This window comes from Corvus moneduloides, chromosome 24 (genome assembly GCF_009650955.1).
Source record: "Corvus moneduloides isolate bCorMon1 chromosome 24, bCorMon1.pri, whole genome shotgun sequence".
Taxonomy (NCBI): domain Eukaryota; kingdom Metazoa; phylum Chordata; class Aves; order Passeriformes; family Corvidae; genus Corvus; species Corvus moneduloides.
Window position 1 is genome coordinate 5,100,387 of NC_045499.1, and position 24,078 is coordinate 5,124,464.

The following is a 24,078-nucleotide window of genomic DNA, read 5'->3' on the forward strand; positions in this document are numbered from 1 at the left end:
AATTCCTTTAAAGCCCCGTTTGCACTCCGAGGGCTGTGTTGGGTGTTGATTTTTTAAATTTTTCCTGATTTTTTTTGAGATTTAACCTCAAATTCTCTGGGAATCTCTCCCAGGTGCAGAATCCCACTCCAAGCCCCATTTTCCCTGTGTTGCTCCCCAAAATCTCCCTCATTTTTAGGAATTCCTGCAGATCCCAAAGGATCCCCCCCTCAGTTCACTCTTTCCCAGCTGTCCGAGCCGGGTGACCTCGTGTGGCTTCACCTCTGGATTGTCCCCCTGGCCCCGTCCCCCTCTGGACACAACTTGGGATCCTCCTCATGTCATGGAATACAAAATTCCACCCCAAAAAAGGCACATTTTGAGTTAAACCCATCCCAAACCTCCCCTCTGAGTCGGGATTAAGTTTAGGCCCAACCAGGGGTGGCTTTGTCACCTTCACCACGAGGGGACAGCAGTGTCCCTTGGTTTGGTGCCCACGGCTCCCTTTTATCCCAATTTTAATTATTGACCCCAAAAAGAAGCTCCAGCTCCCCGAGTTTTCCCCCCCATCCCAAATCCCAGCGGTGCCCAGGGACTCCTCCAGGTGCATCCCCAACATTCCTTGGGTTTTTTTCCTTGTTTTTTATACAGAAAACCACAACTTCCTCCCCTCTTTTCTTCCTGTTTTTCCTCTTTTTTTTTTTCTTGTTTTCCCTTTTATAACATCCACAAAAATTTTGGGATCTTGTGGGATCCAGGATGCACCCAGCCCTGCAGGGAAGTCACCGTTTCCCATTCTTTTACCCCAAATCCCTTCCTGCTTCCCCTCAGGTGACAGCAGTGACAGAGCAGGAGGTGACACCGGGGCTGCTTTGTTTGATGATCCCAACGCTCCAAAAAAACCCCAAAAAAGAACCCAAACCCCCAAAAAAGAACCCCAAACTCCACACAGATCCCAAAGGGAAAAGCCTTTTTTTTTTTTTTTTTAGGGTTTTTTTTAGGTTTTTTTTCTTGTATTTCCAAAGCAGGGACCGGTCCAGCGAGGGAGGTGACACCTCTGGGGTGTCCCTGGGGCCAGGGGAACGCGGGTTTGGGGTGATCTGATCGTCTTTATGGCTCTTCACCCACTTAGGGCATTGTCCCCACGGGGCTCTCGGGCCCCTCCCGGCTGTCCAGCGGGGCTTTTTCAGGAGCCACGGCCAAATCCAGACCCTCCACATGGATCCAGGGCCACCAAAAGCTCCTCTCCTCAAACTCATGTCCACGACATCCCGTTTTTTCCTGCTGTCCACTTCGCAGCTCCATCGTTTTTTGGTAAAAAACACTTCCCCCCCTCCCCACCCACCCCAAAATCCCGCTGAATCCCCCCAAAATCCATCCTCCCTCAGCAATCCGGGGGGGCTGCCTGCACCTGCACGGCCAGGAGGTGTCCCCGGGGCTGCGCCAGCGGGGGCTGCGCGGGATAAACCACGCGCACGGCCCCGCCGAGCAATTCCCGCTGGGATCCGGCGCGGGCCGCGAGCCCGGCGGTGGCCAGGAGCAGCAGGCAGAGCAGCAGCGCCGTCACCAGCATCCCCTGTCCCCACGGCAGCCCCTGGGCGGCCTCCTTAGTCCTGGCGGTGACACAGGCCACCCTGGCCGGCGAGGCCACCAAGGCCACGTGCAGACACGCCCAGTACTCGGTGTCGGGGCGCAGCCGGGTGATGTTGAAGCTGTGGGTTCCCGACGGGATCCGCGCCGCTCCGGCCGCGTCCGTGCGGGATCCGAGCGCGGAGCTGGCCCAGGTGAGGTTGGAGGAGACGGTGTTGAGGCGCGGCTGCCACGCCAGCAGGATGTGGTGGGGCTGGACGTCCACCACCAGCAGCTCCAGCGTGTCCTGGCCCAGCGGGAAGGAGTGGTTGACCAGCACGCGGACGCTGCGGGTGTCGGCACCCAGCAGGTTGTGAGCCACGCACGTGTAGAGCCCGGCCTCGCGCGCCGCGATCCCGCGGATCTCCAGCGTCCCCTCGGAGTGCACCTTGAATTTTCCATCATCCCCAAACGGCAGCAGCTTCACCCCCGCCGGCGTCACCCAGTAAATCTCCGGCTCCGGCTCCGCCAGCGCCCGGCAGTGCAGCGCCACGCTGTCGCCGACCTCGGCCTCCAGGCGCGCCGGGATGCTCTGGGCCGAGATGAGGGGCAGGCACTTCTCCGTCATGTCCCGGAACGGGACGTCGCGGATGTGGCGGCGCTGGAGGTCGGGCGGCTCGGCGCAGAGCGTGGACTGGGGCTCGATGAAGCGCACGCGGGGCCGGGTGCTGTTGACCCAGCGGATGACGCAGTCGCAGCGCAGGGGGTTGCCGTGGATGCTGATCTCCTGCAGGTTGGGCAGCGACTCCACCGTCTGCCGGTGCAAGGCACTTAGGGCGTTGTTGTTGAGCATCAGCGTCTCCAGCTGCGGCAGCTGCTGGAAGGCCTTGGGGTGGATGAAGGACAGCTTGGGGTTGTTGGTTACGTCCAGCTTGGTCAGCTCGGGGAGGTTGATGAGGGCGAACTGGTCGATGGACACCAGCTCGTCCATGTTGTTGAGGCCCAGCTCCTTGAGGTGCAGCATGTTGGTGAAGTCGCTCTGCTTGACCCTCTGCAGAGGGTTCTTGTTGAGATCCAGGAATTTGAGGCCGGGCACCTGCTGCAGAGCCCTCTTGGGGACATCTGCCAGCTTGTTGTCGTAGAAGGAGAGGCTCTCCAGGCTCTTCAGCCCTTCCAGGGCGTAATCCGAGATCTCCCGCAGGTGCATCCCGGCCAGCACCAAACTCCGCAGGTTGCCCAGGGGCCGGAAATTCATGTCCAGGATGGCGTCCACCTTGTTCCCGCCGATCATGAGGATCTCCAGGCTGGGCAGCATCTGGAACCAGCGGCTGTCCAGCGTCCTCAGCAGGTTGGAGTTGAGGTGGAGCCTCAGGAGGCTGCCCAGGCCGGCGAAGGCGCGCGGGGCGATGCTGCGGAGCCGGTTGTGGTTCAGGTAGAGCTCCTGCAGGTTCCCCATTCCCGGGAAGCTGCCGTCGGGCAGCTCGGAGAGCAGGTTCTCCTCCAGGTGCAGGCTGAGCAGCTGGGGCATGTTCCTGAGCCCGAAATCCCAGACGTCGGAGAAGCTGTTCTGCGACAGATCCAGCTCCGAGAGGTTCCGCAGGTAGCCCAGCTCGCCCTGCTCCAGCCGGGCGATGTTGTTGCTCTGCAGCAGCAGGGTCTGGGTGCCCTCGGGCAGCTCCGGGGGCACGGAGGTGATGAAGAGGTCGTTGCAGTCCACCGTGGCCGCCTCGCGGTAGGCGGAGCGGGGCGTGTACCAGGGCCGGATCTGGCACACGCAGCGCGGGGGACACGCCACCCTCCAGGGCACCGTGGGCATGGCGCTGGCGGCCACCACGCACAGCAGGAGGCAGCAGGGCTGGAGGCCTCTCATTTTGGCCTGGGGAAGGTCACAGGGAGCATCCAGAGCCGGCCACGGGGTGACAGCGGTGACAGCAGGGTGGGGACGGCGCCCGTGGGGGCGGATGCTCCATGCGAGCCCCTGGAAGCGTCAGCCCCTGCCTGGCGCCCCTGAAATGGGAGCTCATAACACTGGGAGCGCCTCAGTCAGAGCTGGGCCTCTTCTGCCTCCCCAAAGGAGTCGTTCCCGCGCTCGGCTGCATCTTCCAGGCTCCTCCTTGAGGTCATTCCTGAAAAAAACAGCGAAGTTGTGTTAGGGGAGGGTTTAGGATCCTGGGGAACAAGGGGCAGGGACAAGGAATAGGTTGGAGAGGCAAAAACCTGAGCATGGGACCCCCAGGACCCTGCCTGGGACCTCCAGTGCCCTCAAGACCATCCAACAAATCCATGAATTCCATTTTATATCCATAGTTTAGCTGTGGCCTCCCATCCCAGAGGATCTGGGTGGAATTATCCCATGGAATCTGCCCAGGACCCTCAGAAGCTCCTGGATCTGTGGCTGAGCAGTGCCAGAGCTGCAGGTGTTGGGAATAATTCTCCATGGGGATAATTTTCCTGCGGGCTCTGCTCCCTGCCCTTTATCCTCCCACATCCAGGAGCTCCAGCCCCATTCGCCTCCCTCCAATAGATTATTCCTTAGGGAGAAACATCCCCCAAACAGCGGGAATGCTCAGGGAGGGGCTGGGGTGGGTTTGAACCCCCCGGATCCGGCCAGAGCCGCAGGATCCAGCCACCATCCCACCTTTGATTCCGTTATTTCCTCCGGCCCTCCCACGCTGACCCCAACCCAACCTTTTCTTCCTTTAAAAGCCTCTCACCGGGCAGGAAAAAAAAACATTAAAAGAGTGGGAAAAGAAAAGTTTGTGTTTTATCCCCACCGTGCTCTCCCTGGAAAGGGCTCCCGAGCCAAGCTTATCCCGCATCGACTCCTCCCGGATCGATCCCGCTCTTTTCCCTCCTTTCCTGCTGCTTTTAAAGCAGCTCCTGGAGAAACAGCTTGAAAGGAAAGGATGGATCCATCGATTCCCACTTCCCTCTGATGGATCCACACCTTTCCTTTTAAGTGCTCCGGCATTTTCGGGTCCATAAAACTCTCCAGCTGTTCAAATACCTTGGGAATCTTTTCTCCTTAAAAAAAAATATATATATTATGGAGGAATTGGAGGGTTTTAATTTATTTTCTTCAAGCTGTGAAGCAAAGTCCGGCTGCTCTTCCAGGCTTTTCCTCAGCTTGGGATGCGGCACAACGGGAATGACAGCAGGGAGACAGGGAGGCTCCTGCTCCTGGTCTGTGTTTATTCCTAAAATTCTGGAGCCAGGAGGCCGAAACAGTTATTCCATGGAGATGGAAAACCCCACTTTCCCATTTTTCCCCCACGCCAGGAATGCTGTGTCTCTCCCATGTTTTTCCCAGTGTTCCCCCAATTCCCTCAGGAATTTCTGCGCCATCTGGATTTCTCCCAGGTGCAAATTCCCATCTCCTCTTCCTCACAGCAGCGGGGTCGGGTGCTGCTGCCAAGGCCTGGCTTTGCTGGGGAGAGCTTGGAGCGAGCTGAGCTCAAGGCTGCTCTCCGGCTTTTCCAGCTTCTCTGGATCCTCTGGCTTCCCCATCTTCCCCAGTTTCTCCAGCTTTCCCAGCTTCTCGAGCTTCTCCATCTTCTCCATCTTCTCCAGCTTCCCCATCTTCTCCAGCTTCCCCATCTTCCCCATCTTCTCCAGCTTTCCCAGCTTCTCCATCTTCCCCATCTTCTCCAGCTCCTCCCAATCCACCGCACCAGACGGGAAGTGGCCATTGGATGCTGTGGGAAAACCTTCCCCTCACCCATTCCCATTTTTCCATCCCCATCCAGCCCGTGGGGGAAGTTGGGGTGCTGGCAGCGGGATCCAGCCTTTCCCCTGTGTGGGGCAGGAGAGAATTACCATGGAATTATGGAATCCTGGAATGCTTTGGGATCAGAAGGGACCTAAAATCCCATCCAGTGCCATGGGCAGGGACATCTTCCACTATCCCAGGGTGCTCCAACCTGGCCTTGGACACTTCCAGGGATGTGGAAGCTTCTCTGGGAATTCCATCCCAGCCTCTCCCCACCCTCCCAGGGAGGGATTTCATCCCAAAACCCGGGACTCCCCAGCATCTGCACACCCCTGGCCCTTTGTATCCCATTTCCTCAGGGAGAAAAATCCATCTTTTCCTCAAGATTTTGCAACTCCGATCAAACCCTCCCCAAACCCCCGGGGGTGGGAACGGCGCCGTTTTCCCCGAGCGAATCTCCCGGCTCAGAGCTCGGCAGGGAAAACAAACGGGAGAAATAAAGGGACAAAGGGCCCCGAATGTCGCCGGTACCGTGGCAACCGCCCCCGCCAGGGTCCCCCCCTCATCTGTATGCCCGGGCTCAGCCGGAGCTCCATGGCAACCCCGAGCTCCCGAAATCCCGCAAACGGCAGCGGGAGATGGAATTCTGCCGCTGGAGAGGGAAAACTTTGTGTCTTTGAGGCGTTTTCTCAAATTCCGGGAGGGGCCGGTGGGTTTGGTGCTCAGTGGGTGGGGGGAGGGGGGTTGGATGTTCCCGGGGTGGATGTTGTCGGAATGGGAGGGTTTTCCTGGGATACGAGGGTGTTCCTGGGATGGAAGGGGTTTTCCTGGGATGGGAGGGTGTTCCTAGGATGGAAGGGTTTTCCTGAGATTGAAGAGTTTTCTTGGCATACGAGGGTGTTCCTGGGATGGGAGAGTTTTCCTGGGATGGGAGGGTTTTTCTGAGATTAAAGGGTTTTCCTGGGATGGGAGGGTTTTCCTGGGATGGGAGGGTTTTCCTGGGATACGAGGCTGTTCCCACCTCCCTTTCCAGCAGCTTCACGCCCCTAAAGCCAACACCCCTCGAGGGTGACGCACCGTGGGACAGCGATGTCCCCCCCGTGTCCCTCACAGCAGCGCCGTGCTCCAGCCTCCAGCTGGAATTTCGGGATGTTATTCCCTGAAAAAATATTTACACAAGGAGGGGAACACCTGGCAAAGGCCCTGCCAAGGTTTGAGCCGAGATTTTTGCTCGGGAAAAGCGGCTTTGGAAGTGTTTGCTTGGAGCTTTTACCACCCCCCCTTGTCCCGGTGGAAGGAGGGTGGGTTTAGAGGGGATTTTGGGGAATAAATCCTTCCCTGCGAGGGTGCGGAGGCTCTGGCACAGCTTTCCCAGCCCCTGGAAGTGTCCAAGACCAGCTTGGACAGCGCTTGGAGCCGCCAGGATCAGCAGAATCCGCTCCAAACCCATCAGCGCCGCGCTGCTGCTCCTCCACCTTTTGCAGCGATTTCTTCCCTCACTCAATCCTTGTTTTGTGCACGGGGATGGGATTTTTTTTTTTTTTTTTTTTCCTTTTTATTTTTTTCCCCCGAGCCTCCTGCATCTCCGCCGCCAGGGAGGGCGATAACGCTATTCCTGTTGTGTTCCTGCTTGGCTGGGAGGCAGCCAGGAGATAAAAACGCAGCCGGGAGCAGCAGCAAAGAGCTCGGCTCGGGCTCGGCAGCCCGGGGGCAGCAGCGGCCGCCTCTTATCTCGGAGCTTCTCTGCCTCTCTCCGGCTGCATTTTAATGAGGAGGGCTGGGAATTCAGCCGGCTGTTCTCATCCAGGCTCTGGAATTGTTGTTTTGGCTCTGGAATTGTTGGTTCATTTGATCTTCCCCCCCCCCAAAAAAAAAAAAAAACGCTCCCACAGGTTCCCGTGGCTTCCCCGAGGTGCTGCTGGGGGATCCAGGCGCAGCTTCCAACCTGGAAAAAGGGGCAGGATTTGACCCTCTCGGCCATAAACTGCCCATCCCAGAGGTGTTTGGATCCCACAGCCATTCCCTAGGGATCGCACATCCCATCCCGCCGGGACACAGAGGCATCGGGAGCTTTGCAGATGCTCAGCTGGGTCCCTTCTCCAAAATTCAGCTCAGCAGAAGCAGCGGCCGCCTCTTATTTCGGAGCTTCTCTGCCTCTCTCCGGTTGCGTTTTAATGAGGAGGGCTGGGAATTCAGCCGGCTGTTCTCATCCTGGCGCTTCCAGGCTCTGGAATCGTTGTTTTGGCTCTGGAATTGTTGTTGTGGTTTGGTTTTTCCACACCAAAACTCTCCCACAGATTCCCGCGGCATCCCCGAGGTTCTGCTGGGGGGACCCAGGCTCAGCTTCCAGCCTGGAGAAAGGGGCAGGATTTGGCCCTCTCGGCCATAAACTGTCCATCCCAGAGCTGTGACGAAGGGCGAGCAGCTGCGGTGACAGGCTGGGATGCGCGGACACGGCCCTTAAATTAAACTTTTATCGGCTCCGGAATCCGAAACGCGCCCGGAATTAGCGGCTTTCCCGGGAAAAGGGCCGCGGGATGCCAGAGGGGCCGCGGGGCCGGGGGAGGAGGAGCGCGACGGAATCACTTAGCCTTCATTAGGGCAAATTAAAACCGGGAGTGAGATGACAATTGCAATTTGTGACCCGCTAATTGTTCTCCTCAGAAGCCGATCGCTCTGCAGATTGGGGCAATTAACTGCTCTCGCTCCCAGGTGGGGCGGCTTCGAACCCTGCCCGAGGAATTGGAAATGGAGCTCGTGCCGGCGGTGCTTCCACGCTCAGCGCCGGGAATTCTGTGTGTGCACCCCAGGAGTGCCCAGCCGGGGGTCTGGGAGACCCCCAGAGCCTTCGCTGTGCCCACATTAACACCTGGAGAGGGTCAGAGCCCACCCTGCTCCAAGGATTTGCTCATCCCGGGGATCGCCACCGCCCTGCCGCCGCACGGTGACACCGCCCGTGACCCCCCCTGTCACCAAGGAGGGGTCCAGGGGGCTGCACAGCCCGGGCTCACCCCGGCCCCGCGGCCGGAGCGGGATGGGCTTTCCCTTGGGAAAGAGAGGAATCCCTCTGCCAGCCCCTCTCCATCGGCAGGGACCTCTTCCGTCTCCGCATCCATCCCCCAGGGTTAGCTGAGAGATTCCCGGTGTCCCTCTGGAATGAGGGGAAGGCTCAGCCGGATTTTCCTGCCCCTGTTACGCCAGGCTGGGGGTCCGGGCAGGTGGGCAGTGCCGGGTGGGCAGTGCCGGGTGGGCAGTGCCGGGTGAGCAGCCCCACCCGAACCTCTGAGCCCAGCACAACCACCCCAAACCATTCCCGCAGCTCCCCTCCCTCAGGGATGCTCCACGCCGGATCCCCGGGATGCGGAGCGGCGGCTCCTTTCCCGCTGTGAAATGCCGATCCGCATGGATCGGGCGTGGATCGGGCATGGATCGGGCATGGATCGGGAAGCGCGGCAGCTGCCAGAGCTGCCAGGGGCTGCACGCGCCCGCTGAGCTGCGACAACACGACAGCGACAGCGGCTCGTCACCCGCCCGAGCGTCTGTGCCTGGCAGCGCTGGGAGGGCGCTGGGAGGGCGCTGGGAAGGCACAGGAAAAGCTGATCCCGGTTTTCAGAACGTGCCGGACCCCTCGGCGATCCAGGGAAAGACCCCGCGCCCGCAGCTCCTCGGGACAAGATGTTCCAAGGGTTCCTCTGCCCTGCGCCTGTCGGGAAGGATTTGGAGAGCTCTGGATGCTGAATCCTTTGGAAAAATCAAGTCAGTCCCGCCGAGGAGCTGGGAGTGACGAGGGATGCTGGGATCGCTTCCCGTTATCTCTGCGCGCTCTGATCAGACAGACGAGCGGAGCTGCGGCCTCTCCCAGGAGGAGAATTCCCACAGGGAATTGTCCCTCTCCCCGCCGCTCCCGCCTGCCGGGAGCCGCCAGCGTCCCCATCGCATCCAGGTGTCCCATCCCATCGCATCCCATGCCCTAAAGGAGCAGAAGGATGGTCCCAGGGCACGCCAGGGACGCTGCTGCTCTGCCGCGTCATTCCCAGTGACCTTCCCAGGGATCGGCTTCCCGGCGGGAATGATCCATAATTAATTCCTCGTTAACGCCGCCTCATTTGCAGAGCAGCTCCCCCCAAACCTCCCCCTCTTCCCACGCCAAGGGCAGCGGGATGGGGCGGGGACGCTCCCGGGAATGTCAAAGCTCCCATATCCACGTGGTTTTCCATGAACTGTGGGATCCGAAGGACACAGAGGCCGAGGAAGGGCATCCCAACCAATCCGCTCCCCGTGGGACACTGGAAACGCTGGAGAAGGCGGCTCCCGGCATCCCGGGATGCTGGATCGGATGGAAAACCTCCCAGCCCCAGCCGTGTCCCGATCCAGAGGCTGGGAATAGCCGGGGGCTGCTCCAGCGCGGCCCCTCGGGGTATTTTGGGAAGAAATATTCCTCCAGTTGGTGCGGGATTCCCTCCGGAGGGATAAATCCCGGCTCTTTAAACTCCCCCAGCCACGGAAGGGAAATCCAGGCTATTAAAGCTGGAAAAAAAAACGGGAATGGATCCCTGGGTGTGATTAAAACCCAACCCAATATGGGAGCGCTCCTGGTATTTCTCCAGAGGTTCCTGTGGTTGGAAACAACATTCCTGCGGCTCAGGATAGTGCTGGAGACGGGAATGCTGCACAGGGAATCTCACTGGAGAGCCGGGAATCTCGCTGGAGAACCGGGAATCTCGCTCAGGCCGGGCCATTCCCGCTTCCAGCTAATTCGTCTCTCCATCCATGGATGAAACTGCTCCTCTGGGAGGGAAGGGAGGCAGGGAGAGCCGGATAGGAACAGGGGGTCAGCGATTCCAGGGAATTCCAGCGTCGGGAATGGACGCTGGGATAGGGTCACGAAGAGCAGGGAGACCCCCAGGGCTGCTCCCACGGAATTCCAGCAGAGGAAAGCTCGGGATGGCACCTGTGGGATCGGAGCCGTTCCCAATCCCTGGGAAGGCTCTCCCTGTTTTTTCCCTGGAGCATTCCAGCCTCCTTGGATGCCATAAAGGCCTGGAGTGACCAAACCCATCCCGACCCCATGGAATGACATCCCAGCCGATCTCCTGGGGAAGCTGATCCCGCCCCGTGGATCCCTGGATCCCGCAGCTGCTGCTCCATGGCCGGGATACCTCTGGAATTCCACAAGGACACGAGGTCCCGCTGGCAGGGGACGGCCAGAGGTGTCCCAGATCCCCCTTCCCGAAAAATTCCAAGCCTGGAATCGCTGGCCGCAGCTCAGAGCAAAAAGCAGGGAAGCTCCAGCAGTAAAAAAGCCGGGAATGAGCAAATCCAGGCTTTTTCAAGCACGGATCCAGCGGATCCAGCCCCTCCGAGCAAGGGGAACAACCTCCAGCATCCCAAAAAAAGCCGTGGATCGGTGCGGATGCCAAGGAGTCATTAGGAATCCTAAGGAAAATGTACGGTTGCCATGGCAACTGCCAGGCACGGCTCCGGGGCCGCCTCAGCCCTCCCCGGGCACGGAGCGGATCCGTGGGATGGAGGCAAATCCCTCTGGAAGCGCCGGGAAAGGCTCGGGGAGTTGAGGAGGGGGGTGGAGCAGCGCTGTTTTTATGGAATTTCGGGGGTTGAGCGCCTCCCTGGGTTCCCAGAGAGGGATTTTCCAGCGGGATGTGGATCCTGAGCATCCCCCCCGTGCCCACCGGGTGGAAAAACCCTCCCTCATTCCCGGCAAATTCCACTTCCAGCTTATCTGGGATAAAATCATCCCACTGACGGCTGGGAGGGGAGGAAAAAGGGAATTCATCCGTGGAGAAAAACTGGGATGAGCCAGAGTCACTGGCACTGCTGGGTTTGGAGCTGGAGCTGGAGCTGGAATGGCCTTGGAGCACGAAGGAAGAGCTTTGGGGATCCAAGGAACATCCCAGTTGCTCATTCCCATCATTCCCATGGAAAATCCCTCCGTTTCCAGGGATTCTGCAACAGGAAACAGGAAAGCCTGGAAAATGCAGCAGGAAAAGCTGATCCCTGTCCTCCCATTCCCAGCTGTCGCCTGTCCCGGTGAGAATTTCCCTGCCTCGTTCCTTTTCCGGTTTATTCACGGACTGGGATCTTTGCTGTGCGGGAATGGGATTCCATAAACCAGGAATGGGATTCCACGTGCCAGGGATGGCATTCCATGAAGCAGGAATGGGATTCCATAACCCAGGAAGAGGATTCCATGTCCCAGGAATGGCATTCCGTGAAGCAGGAACGGGATTCCATAAAGCAGGAATGGGATTCCACGTGCCAGGAATGGGATTCCATGGACCCAGGGGTGGCTGCTCCATGAAACCAGAGAGATCCCAGAGATTTTCCAGAGATATCCCATTCCCTGAAAAACCCACCCCAAAGGCAAAGGCAGCTCCTGGATCCCTGCTGCCAGCCTTGGAGGGGAGATCCCAGCGGGATAAGGGGTGGATTTGAGATATAAACAGCCCTAAAACATGAGGAAAACTGGGAAAATCCAGGGAGGACAACTTTCCCAAGGAAGGATTTAACCGGGGAAAAGGGAGACGAGAAATTGTTGAAGAGCCATAAAAACAGCTGGAAAATGTCCCTGGAATCCCCTTTTTAAACAAGAATTCCATGGAAAAAAAAACTCAGAGGGGAATTCCAGCGTGGATGGAATCCCGGGACCTGGAATTCTGATGGATTCACCCTGATCCTGACCCTCGGTGCTTCCAAAGGGATGAATCCTGCCCAACGCCGGGAATTATGGAATGCGGGAACTTCCCAGAGCCAGGATTGGGACAACTCATCCCGGGAGCAGCAGCGGCAGCTCGTAGGAGTTGGGAAAAGTGACTCAGGAATTGGACCGGGAGCAGAATTTTCCATGGGAATCAAAACATTCCCGGAAAAACCGCGGCTCCGCAGCAATTTGCAAATCGGGATCAAAGCCGCCGCCCTTTTTCCTTTTTTTTTTTTTTTTTGGAGGGGGGGAATTTCAAGGCGAGGGAGAGGCTTTGATGAGACGTCAAACTCCGCTGGAGCACCCAAAATATTCCTTAAAATTTAAGCATCATCCTGGGAAGGGCGACAACCACACGATGGAAAAGCTTTGGAGAAGCTTCTCCCAGCACAGACCGAATCGGGGAATTTTTAATGGATCACAAATAGGAAAAATCCCATTTTCCCCCCTTTCCAGCTATCCAGAATTTGTATTTTTAATCCTTTTTTCCCCTCTTTATTCCCAATGGTCCTGCTGGGAATCAGGGAAGCAAAGCTGCTTTTTTCTCCCCCACTTTTTTCCTTCCTAAAAAAGCTCTGGAGCCTGTTAAGATCCAAACCCCCTTTTCCTGCTGATTACAAATTCCTCACTGACGAAGGACTTAAAATTCCTTATTAAAGCCTCTCTCTTCCCAAAAAACCCCATCTTTTCCCAGCCTGGAATCTCCTCATTTTGGCCACCGGGAAGGACAAAGCCCCGACCCTCAAATTTCATCAGGGACTGATTTTTTTTTTTTTTTTTTTTAGGATGGGCTTTAAATTCCATTAAAAAATGGGATTTTAACAGAGGTTGGGAGAGGCTTTGGATCATGGAGAGGGTCAGGAAGATCCGGGATCATTCCTGGAGGGAAAAACTGGCCTTAATTCCAAACAGAGCTGGTGAATAATTTATCCCGAATAATTTATGGATCGAGTTTGTCTGGGTGAGAAGAGCCCCAGACTTCAGTCCCAATTAAGGCCTTTGTGAATTGTCTGGGAACGGATCCCAATTTTTCCCATATTTATTTGTTATTCGGGATCGCGCTCCAAGCAGAGCCGCCACATAATTCCTGCTTTCTCCCGAGTGTTTGCAAACAGCTCCCGCTGCCAGGATGTGGAGTGGGAATGGGGCTTTTTCCAGCCCCTTATCCCATATTTTCCATGGAAATGATCCCCAAGAGCTCCTGGCTGGATGGAGAGGGGACAGCAAAGGTTCCTGGGGCTGCACCTGGAGCGATTTTCCCAAAAAATCCTAAACCCCAGCGGCTGGAACAGCCTTTTCCAAAGCCCTCCATAAATAAATTGAGGTCCTGGAATGCTGGCGGGCATGCCAGAGGCTGCCTGGATCCTGGGAAAAGGGATGCTGGAAGCGACCGGGATAAAGGGGGAGCCCCCGACTCAGGAGTAGCGATCCCGACCCCAAAATTCCACCCCAAAATCCCAGAGCGGGGCTTTTTCCACAGGAGTTTTAAACTCATCCCATTTTCCTGCTTCTCCCGGTGCCCTCGCGGGAAGCAGCGGCTGGGGTTGGAATTCTCCTTCCCGAGTTTCTGCTCTCCGTGCGGAGCCGGGAATTATTCCCTCGGGAATAATCCCATAAAACCAGAGCCACGGGGGAGAGATCCCAGCGCTCATTCCAGGGTCTGGAAGCTTGGATTTGGGAAAGGAGCAGCGGGAACAGCTCCTTCATGTCCTGGAAAAGGGATGGGAGAGCAAAAGGAGGAATGGTGACGAACTCCCGTGTCCTGGAATGGCACTTTGGGACCCCGGGAATGTTATCCCATGGAATCTCACAGGGAAGGGAAGAGGCGTTAATGACCAGGGTGATCCAGGAGAAAAATCTGGGAATAACGGGCCAGAGCCGCGTGCTTGGCGTTCATCTGGACAGGTGACATTCCCAACCTTCCCCATCCAGCTCTGGACCTTCCCAGCATCCCCCCATCCCTATCGCAGCCAGGAAATCCAGGATCATGTTCCCGAAGGCAGGGAAGTGGGAGTTTTTCCAGCTAAAAGGGGGAGCAGGGATGATCCCTGGAAGCCATCGGGAGAAGGAGCCGTGGCTGCTCAGGGCGGCTGGAGCGCTGCTCCACCTCTGGAATCCGAGCTTCCATGGGAATCGGAGATTCCATGGGAATGGGAGCAGCTCCTTCGAACCCCCGGGGAGGCAATTCCAGCTCAGTGCCCGAGTTTTTGGGAAAAAACGAATTCCTGCTGCTTCCCAGCCTCGCTGAGGCCGGATGGGGTCGGGATGGGGCTGGATCGGGGTCCTGCGGAATTCCCGGCCCTTTCCCGTGTGCCAGAGGGATCCTGCGGGCTCTGCCAGGCCTCCTGGCACTGCTCAGCTCCCGGTTTTCCGCTGCGGAGGGGAAGAGAGATCCCACCCAAAGGAAAAGGTTGGGAATGGCCGAGGAGCAGCGGCCGAGCCCGGCCCTCGGATCCTGATCCCGCTCTGCCACTTCCAGCGGTGCCAGCGGGTGACAAAGCTGTCACAGAGGGGACACAGAGAGCCGGGAATGCCAGGAAAAGCCTCAGCAGAGCAGGATCGGGATCCTCCGGCACAGGGAGCCAGGGCTGGAGCCAGGAGATGCTGCCCCATGTGCCAGGAGTGACCTGAGGGACATCCCAGGACAATCCCCAGGACAGGGAATCTTTCCCTGAGCCCCCTCCCGTCGCCACAGGCTCGGGATGAGGGAGACAGGGATGAGACATTCCCACCCCAGCCTTTCCAGGGGCTCTGCCCGCATCCTGCAGGATCAGGGCTGCTCCAGGGAAGGCAGGGCTGGGTCCTGGCTCGGCACCAGCGCAGCAACCCCCGGAGGGAACAGGGAGGGGACACGGAGGGGACACAGGTGGCAGCCGTGCGTGGCTCCCGAGCTCCCAGCCTTGGCACATCCAGGATTGAGGAAGCAGATCCCGGCGCCCAGAAGCGATGGCAGCACCCACCTGCAACTTCCAGCCAAAGCATCCCTGGAAACGCCGCTCCAAGGGGCTTTTCCCGGCCCCGAGCATCCCTGCGTGCCCAGCGGCTTCTCCCGCTCCTCCTGGGTGTCTCCAATCCCTTTTTCCAGGCGCTGGGAGAAGCCAGGGGAGGCGGCCAGGGCCGGTCTGGGCACTGGGAGACGCGAGGGCAGCGCTGGCTCAGCCACACACGGAGCGCGGGGTCCCTCCCAGCCCCGATTCCATTCCCGGAGCGGCTCCTGGGGTGATCCCGGGGCTCTCCAGGCCGGCAGGGCACAGCCCGGGCAGGGCTGGCGCCTGGCACAGGGACCCGGGCACTGCGGGCGGGTGCGCGGCTCCGGTGCAGCCGCGGCGGGGAGGGGCAGGGCTGGGCGTGGGGGGGGAGGTAAACACGGAACAGGCACAGAAAGCAGGAAAATGACATTAAAATGCCACCAAAAATGCCACCGCGGCTGCTCCCGACCTGTCCTTTGCCATCACCTTTGCTGTCGCCACCTCCCTGCCAGGCTGTCCCCTCGCTGGGGTGGCCGAGGTGGCGCCCGCAGGTGAAGGAGGCTGAAGGAGCCCCAAGGACCGCGGTGTTTATTTATTCCTCAGCCGCTTTCCCACACTCTGTGTCCCTCCTGCCACATTTTCCGCGTCGCGCAGGCACCGAGGGGTTAATGCCCGGGAAGCGCCGCTCCCGCCTGGATCTCATCCTGCCAGAAGCATCCCTGGATTCCAGCCCCGCCGGCGGCTCCGTGCCCAGCGCATCCCCCCGGGCTCCGCCGCCGTCACCCCCCGTCCCCATCCGTGCCGGGTGAGGATCCGCTCGATCCCAGAGGAGTTTCCAGGAGCGGGAATGCAGCTCCCACCACCTGGGATCCATCCCTGGCTGCCTCCCGCACCCCTCATCCCCTCCCGGAGCACCGCTCTCTGGCCATTCCCGATTTTTTTCCCCACCCCTTTTATTTCCGAACGCACCATTCCTCCTCAAATCCACCACTGAGCAGGGAAAGCAAAGCTCTGGAATGGGGGAAAAAACAACCCCGACCAAACCGCCGAGGCGCCGGCTCGGTGCTGCAGAGCTCAGGAGCCCCCCCAAAGCCACCCGACCGCCCAAAACCCAAATCACGGGGGTCGCCCCCAACTCACCCTCGGTGTCTGTCCCCGTCCCCCGGCGCCGCTGTCACCGCCTGCCACTCCCCGCCACAGCTGCCCGCACATCTGGCTGGGCTGGCAGACAAAGGGCCGGGTGGCTTTGGAGCTGCCACAGCTGGCGGGCTCCGTCCTTGTCGCTTAGGATGGGGACAGGGGCAGCAGGACCCTCCGGCCACGCTGACCCTCAGGGTGGGGAGAGCCCTTCACCCTTCGCTCGCCCGGCGCCTTTGCAGCAGCACAGTCCCCGCTCCCCTCCTCCTCCTCCTCCTCCTTTTCCTCCTCCTCCTCCTCCTCCCTCCTCCCCTCCCTTCCCAATCCTCCTCCTCCTCACTCCAGCCTTGTCGCCACGACGTGCCACCCACCCGCAGCAGCTCCTGCCGGCTGCGCCTTAACCCCTGCGGCTCTGGCAGCACCCTCGGGGCTCTCCGAGAGATGTTCCCGAGGGATTAAAACGCTCCCGGGAATGCTGAGTCCCCCTCGGTACCCGCAGCGCATCCCCGCTCCCACTGCGCCACCGCCGTCCCCTCCCCGCGGCCGGGGGTCGCCGAGCCCGGGGGCTGCGGGGCTGGGTGGGAGGGGAGGGGACGCTCGGTGTGTCCCAAATCCCCTCCTGCCCACCAGGATTTCTTGGCCTTTCCAAAGATCCGGCCGCGGGTGGCCCCGCCAGTTCCTTGTCATCCCCTCAAGGGGACGGCGCGACGCCCCGAGGCGTTTCGCAGCTCGGTCCCCAAGCAGGACGCGCTGCCAGTGGCTCATTTTCCCCCAAAATGGGATGTTCAGGGACTCTTAACCTTGGAAAAACCCGGGAAAATCTGCCTTTTGCTCTGGAGAGATCTGGGGTCCCAGCTGTGTCACTCCGAGGTGGGGATGGACACCCCCACCCACCCTGACCCTCCAGCGGGACATGGGGACAAGGATCTGTCCGCCGCAGCTGCGGGGCTGGACAAGGGCGGGATTTGGGGTGGGGGCAGCAGAGCACCCCCAGCTGTTTTTTTTCATCCCAGAAAAGCCTTTCCCAGCCCCATCCAGGGCCCTGGGGAGTGACAGCGGCCATCGAGTCCCCATTTCACGCTCGGGTTGACGAGCGGAGCCGAGGGCTTGGCTCCTTCCCAAAGCCACCGCCCGGGGCAGGAGCGGGGCCGGAGCGGGGATGGAGCGGGGCTGGAACGGGGCTGGAGCGGGGATGGAGCGGGACTGGAGCGGGGCTGGAGTGGGGCTGGAGCGGGGCTGGAGCGGGGCTGGAGCGGGGATGGAGCGGGTATGGAGCGGGGATGGAGCGGGGATGGAGCGGGGATGGAGCGGGGCTGGAGTGGGGCTGGAGCGGAGCTGGAGTGGGGCTGGAGCGGGGCTGGAGCGGGTATGGAGCGGGGATGGAGCGGGGATGGAGCGGGGATGGAGCGGGGCTGGAGTGGGGCTGGAGCGGGGCTGGAACGGGGATGGAGCGGGGCTGGAACGGGGCTGGAGCGGGGCTGGAGTGGGGCTGGAACGGGGCTGGAGCGGGGCTGGAGTGGGGCTGGAGCGAGGCTGGAACGGGGCTGGAACGGGGCTGGAGCGGGGATGGAACGGGACTGGAACGGGGCTGGAACGGGGATGGAACGGGGATGGAGCGGGGCTGGAACGGGGCTGGAGTGGGGCTGGAGCGGGGCTGGAACGGGGCTGGAGCGGGGCTGGAGTGGGGCTGGAGTGGGGCTGGAGCGGGGCTGGAGTGGGGCTGGAGCGGGGCTGGAGTGGGGCTGGAGCGGGGATGGAACGGGGATGGAGCGGGGCTGGAACGGGGCTGGAACGGGGATGGAGCGGGGATGGAGCGGGGATGGAGCGGGGATGGAGCGGTGCTGGAACGGGGCTGGAACGGGGCTGGAGCGGGGCTGGAGTGGGGCTGGAGCGGGGCTGGAGTGGGGCTGGAGCGGAGCTGGAACGGGGATGGAGCGGGGCTGGAACGGGGCTGGAACGGGGATGGAGCGGGGATGGAGCGGGGATGGAGCGGGGATGGAGCGGTGCTGGAACGGGGCTGGAACGGGGCTGGAGCGGGGATGGAACGGGGCTGGAGCGGGGCTGGAGTGGGGCTGGAACGGGGCTGGAACGGGGATGGAACGGGGCTGGAGCGGGGCTGGAGTGGGGCTGGAGCGGGGCTGGAACGGGGATGGAGCGGGGCTGGAGCGGAGCCGCGCACACGCCGGGGAGAGAGAGAGAGCGCTCGGAGAGAGAGCTCGGAGTGACCTGATTTAATTGGCAGCGCTTCAATGGCATCGAGTCCTGCCCGGCCGCGTGCCCAGCCCCGATGCGCCCGCGGCTCGGCCCCCCCTCAGCAGAGCCCTTCTGCAGACGCTCAGCGGGATCAGGGCTCGGCTTTAGCGTCACCGCCGGGCTCTGCAGCGCGTCCCCGGGGTCAGGGGGGCTCAGCTGCGCCGGCCCCTCGAGGCTTCTCCAACAGCGAAAGGAGAAATCGGAGGTTTCAGCCAGCGCTGGGTCATGCAAGGAAACAGCCATTTATTTTTCCCAGATCCCATTAACATCCCGTGGAAGCCCCAGCGGGTTGGAAAAGCCTTTCCAGGTGGTTTTTGTGCCCGTGCCTGCTGCCAGGGCTGTGGGTACTCGAAGCAGGGTCTGGTTTGCAGCCCCCCCCTGAGCTGTGGGGGTGGCAGGGACAGCTCCTGGCAGCTCCCTTCCCGCTGAACAGGGGCTGAGCGGCCTCTCTGATCCACCCCAAACCATTCCATGCCCATTCCCGGTGCTTCCCATGGAGCAGGGGGCAGCTCCAGCCCGGTCCCGGTTCCCGAGGGAACCTCTCATCACTCGGAGGTGCCACCTGCGCCCTCTGCCCCAGGGTTCATCCTCATGGCACAGCCTCGTGCCAGGGCCACCTCCAGCTCTGGGGACAGCAGGAATTTTCCTGCTGGATGCTCCTGCTCCTGGCTGGGTCCCGCTGCACAGCCTGGAGCTGCTGGGGGGTCTTTTTGGGGCACCTATCGGCCCTAAAGGTGCCCCTGGAGGCACTGGGGTGGCAGCAGCTCCATCCTTGGCTTCCTCCCATCTCCAGCAGGGTGAGGACACTGCTGTCACCTCACTGGTGCCATGGCACCCTGGCAGAGTCCCTGCTGCGCTTTAGGATCAGCAGGAGCATCCCCATAACCACAGATCCGTCTCCAGGCTGATTTGCTCCTCCCTGGCCTCAGAATCCCTGTGCAAATCCCCTCCTCCGTGATCCCCTTCCCGTCTCCAGCAGGGCGGGGACGCTGCTGTCACCTCGCTGGTGCCACGGCCTTGCAGAGGGCACACCCCGGCAGCGTCCCCCCACTGCTTTAGGATCGGCAGGAGCATCCCCACAACCGCATTTCCAGCCAGCCCCTGCTCCAAGGGGAGGGAAGGAGCTGGAATCCGGCATTCCCGCTGCTCCAGGCATTCCTTGGCCGATGGAAAAGCCGCTCCCAGGTATCCCGGAGCGCTCTCCACGCCCCACCTCGCTCCTGCCGTGCTGCTGCAGAGGCTGAGTAATTCCTGTCGCTCCCGAGATGCTCCTCAGGCAGCCGAGCACATCCCGAGCCAGGTTTTAATTGCGTGGGATCGCAGCCGAGATGGCTCTGATTTATCTTCCCTGCTGCACCAGCACTTCTGCCTGGCCGGCTCCAGGATCCACCTGGAGAATATTCCCTGGGAATGGGGTTGAGATTTTTCCTTGCTGGAGCCTGGGGTGGGTTTTTCCCACTCACATTTGTAGGGTTGGAAGGAGATTCCCATCTTTTATCCCGTAGGACACGAGGTGATCTCCTCAGGGAGATGCCCTGAGGCATTTTCCTGGAGAATCAGGAGGTTTGGAGGGTTAAGCCAGGCTCAGCAAAGCTTAGCTCTACCAGACCTGGATGAACAAAGGGCTCCAGCACCTTTTATTCCTTTCTGGATTAGGAAAACCTCACGGATAGAGGATCCCTGCAGGCTTGGGAAAGTTTTGGGGGTGATGCCTCCAATCCCAAAGGCAGGAACCTTTGGATCCTGGGATAGACAGGATCCATTCCCAGCTGTTTCCCTCCTCCCTCTCCCTTCCCACATTCCAAGCTGTTCAAAGAATTCCCCACATTTTCACCCCTTCAAGACAAGGATCCCAAATCCCATCTTTAACTCCAATCCCAAATTCAAGCAAATCCCCCAAATTCCCACCTCCTTCTTGTTGCCATGGAGAGACCCCAGGATCCTCCGGAGAACCCTTCCCACGATCCGGGAATGGGAAATGTTCCTCTGCTTCCTTTATTCCCTGCTTTGGGGCTGCTTTACGGTTGCCATAAAAGCTGCCCATAAATCCCATAAAACCCAGGAATAACCGGAATTAGAGCCCAAACGGGACCGGCTCCCTCCGGCAGCGCTGGGAATGTGGTGGGATTTATCCTTTCCTCATTCCCGGACATCTTTGCATCCACCTTGGGAAGCAATTCCGGGGTTGGACACCCTGATGGAGTTCCCCTGTTTATGGGGTTTTTTGTAATGGATAACGTGGGGGTTTTTATGGATTACATGGGATTTTTAAATGGGTAACATGGGGGTTTTTCATGGATCACGTGGGGGGTTTTTTTATGGATAATGTGGGCGTTTTTCATGGATAATGTGTGTGGGGGGGGTTTAGGGATAAGATGGGGGGTATTTTTATGGATAACGTGGGAGTTTTTTATGGATAACATGGGGATTTTTTAATGGATAACGTGGGGGTTTTTTTCAGGATACCGTGGGGGTTTTTAATGGATAATATGGGGGTTTTTTATGGATAACATGGGGATTTTTTAATGGATAACATGGGGGGGTGTTTATGGATAACGTGGGGGTTTTTTATGGATAACATGGAGGATTTTTTTATGGATAATGTGGGGATTTTTATGGGTAACGTGGGGGTTTTTTACGGAATGAGCTTTGCCTCGCAGGAATTTTCTCTGCCTCTCTCCCGCTGCCGTCTCCTACGCCCACACGTCCAACCCCGAGGCAGGAGATTGGTCCGGAGGGAAAGAAACTTCCTAAAAAAAAACCACGGGGAGGGAAAAGCTTGGAAAAGGCTGGGAATGCTGCTGGGCGTGTTATGGGGAATTTGTTTCTTTTATTGCCAGCCACGAACGGAATTCAAACCTGCAGCGTCAGCGGTGGAGCTCTGGCTTTGTGGCAGGGCCATTTAACACCGGGCTTTATCCCGGGATATTTCCCCCCTCCCTCTGCCTCCTCCCAGGTGGTGACAAATCCTGGGATGCTCCTGCAAAAGGGCGCTGCTGGTTGTGAGCTCAATTCCCACAAACCCAGCGGATTTTCCAGGGCTCCGATCCCTCTCCCTGCCCGTTGGGATCTGCCTTCGGCGCTGTGGGGCCGGGAGGCAAAACCCGTCGGGATGGAGAGGATGGAGAAGGGAGAATAATCCACAGGAACTGGAAAAACGGGAGGAAAAAAACTGGGATCTGCTTTTTTGGGGGGTACTGATCCAGGGGGATTGGAGCCCTGGAAAGGCGGTGGGAGATCAGGAACGCTCCCGGCTGGAGGAGGAGGAGGAGGAGGAGGCCTGTGGGGTTGCCATGGTGATGGAGCATCTCCAAATCCTCGGATTATTTATCCCTGGATTTGTTTAGGCTCAGGGAAAGCCTTGACGGTGGGAAGAGGGTTGGGATATGAGGAAGAGGAGGGTGAGAGCCCAGGGATGCTGATCCTAGAGGAGAAATCCTAAAATTCGAGCTCTGGGGCGCAGCTCCACAAAGGAGACCTTTGGAGCAGCAGAAAATGGGGATTTGGGGATGGTTTTTGGGGCTTCTGCCCTCGCAGGGGTCCTGTGATCCCAAATCTGCCCCGGATTCCCACTGAGCTGCCACTGTGGGACCTGACCCATGGAATCCAGGCTTAACTGGGATTCATTTGGGTGTCTGGATGGATCTGGATCAGGTCCTGATGCTGTCCGAGGGGCCTGATGGATGCTTGGAATGCTTTCCAAAGCCATTTCCAGAATTCTGGAGGAGCTTGATTGACTGATCTCCGATTTCTGGGATCAAACTTCCCCTCCCTCCATCCCTTCCTGTAGCACTGGAGCATCCCACGCACTTCCAGCCGTATCCAGCTGCAAATTCCCTCGGGAAGAGCCACCCCTGTGTCCCCTCCTTGGGGCTCAGCCCCCTGTGCTGGGTTGGCGACACTTCCAGGAATTCTTCCAGGAATTCAGGATGCTCCTTCCTGATGTGTCCCTGCACATCTGCTGCCACTCCTGAGGAAAACCGGGACACTTGGGGATGTTTGGGGTTGGAATTTCGGGATAAAACAGGACAAGTGGCACTGAGAGAGCCAGGGACATCCCGGTGTTTGCCGTGCCCCCCTTCCCATTCCCGCTCCCTCCTTTCCATGGGATCTTTAATTGCTCCTAAAGCTCATCTCCAATTCCTTTTGATGCCTCCAGTGTCCCTGTTATGTAAATCCCAGCGTGGGAACGCCGTGGATTTTATGGATGCAGCATTTGCGCGGCTGAGGGGACACCTTGGATTGTCACATCAAAGGACGAGGAAAAAAACCTCTGGGAAATCGGGAGCCCCGTGGATAAATCGATTCCGTTTGATTTTGCCAACAGAGGTCAGCGGGAAGCGTGCAGGAAGCTGGAATTGGGCGAAGAAATCCCGGGATCTCATTGTTCCGGGAATGTTTTCAGAAGGGAAGGGAAGGGAAAAGGGGAAAGAAAAGGGGAAGAGGGAAGAGGGAAGAGGGAAGAGGGAAGAGGGAAGAGGGAAGAGGGAAGAGGGAAGAGGGAAGGGAAGCAAATCCCTTTCCCAACTCTTGAACTATGAATTCCCCTGCTTTGACCTCCTCTCCAAAGGGCTTCGCCGCCCTTCCTTTATTTCTCGGAGCAGGTTTTGTTTTCCCTGGGCATTCCCAGGCTCCAGATGGTGCCAGGCTCAGCCATTCCAGGCCCTCAACCCCCGCTGCCCACGGAGCCCCAGCTGGGATCAGAGCCCGTCCACCCAAGGCCCCTCCGGAGCTTTTCCGCAGCTTTTCCGCAGCTTTTCCGTGGCTCTAACCGGGAATTCTTTGGAGAAACGTGACACAAAGGAATAAACAGAGCTGATGGATCCCATTCCCTTCCTAAGGGAAGGCCAAGGAGCATCCTCAGGGAATAAGGGTCCCACCGGAACTGTCGCCCATAGGTGGGATGGGAATGAGGATTTTCCCTGGCTGTGGATGCTGAGGGAGCCTTGGATGAAGAAAATATTCCCCAAATCATGGAATGATTTAGAAGGGAGGCCACTGAGTCCCTGAGCAGGGACATTCCCACTAAACCTTATCCCAGAGCCAGCAGGATGACATTCCATGGAAAACAGCACAGCCAACACTCCCACACCTCTGAAAAATCTGGGAGAAAAGCAGGATTTGGCTAAAAACACCCGAGAGAAGCAAACAACGTTTCTTGGGAAGGGAAGGAGAAAGCTGGGAACGTTTTCCAAGAACCCCCCCGCTCCAGCACGGGGAGGACAATGACAAACGAGGTGAACTCGGAGGCTGCGGAGAAAATCTTGGCAGCGGGCGGAAAAGGCGCTGCCAGATTCCGGGGAATTTTAACTGGCATTTCATTAGCGGCACTCAGGTGGTCACAGGACCCGTGGCAGTGCCGCAGTTCCTGGGATTTGTTAATTAAAGCTGCTCCTGACAGGAATTAACGAGTTTTTAATGAATCTGTTGTCTTAATTCTTATTAAGTTTTGATTTTCCCCCTCCCGCTGTCGATTTTCCCGGGAATAGCAGCATCCAAAGGGATGGGAGGCGTGAGAGGCAGAGGGGCAGCATGGCTGCTTCCAGACTCCCCAAAAAAATGGGAATGCGTGGATTGAGGTGGGGGACAGGGAGAGGAGGCGGCGTGGCCACAGAGCCAACGTTTTGGGAGATGCTGCTGGAAGAAAATGGGAATCAGGGAATGTGTGGCAGATCCCAGTCCTGCTGATGGAGAACAATGGGAATCAGGGATTGGTGTGGGAGATCCCAGTCCTGCTCCTGCAT

General features: G+C 58.9%; 1 protein-coding gene across 3 annotated transcripts; it reads right to left on the reverse strand.

Moving 5' to 3' along the window:
* Positions 1-700: 700 nt before the first annotated feature.
* Positions 701-16,536, reverse strand: LRRN2 (leucine rich repeat neuronal 2). Of its 3 annotated transcripts, none has more exons than XM_032132831.1 (2): positions 16,453-16,536; positions 701-3,674 (listed from the first exon to the last, which is right to left on the reverse strand). In XM_032132831.1, the coding sequence occupies exon 2, from the start codon at positions 3,416-3,418 to the stop codon at positions 1,364-1,366; it is 2,055 nt and encodes a 684-aa protein (XP_031988722.1). In that variant the 5' UTR covers positions 3,419-3,674; positions 16,453-16,536; the 3' UTR covers positions 701-1,363. The 3 variants fall into 3 exon arrangements, with proteins under 3 accessions (XP_031988722.1, XP_031988721.1, XP_031988723.1); XM_032132830.1 differs by lacking the exon at positions 16,453-16,536 and adding an exon at positions 16,085-16,327; XM_032132832.1 differs by lacking the exon at positions 16,453-16,536 and adding an exon at positions 14,936-15,267.
* Positions 16,537-24,078: the final 7,542 nt, after the last annotated feature.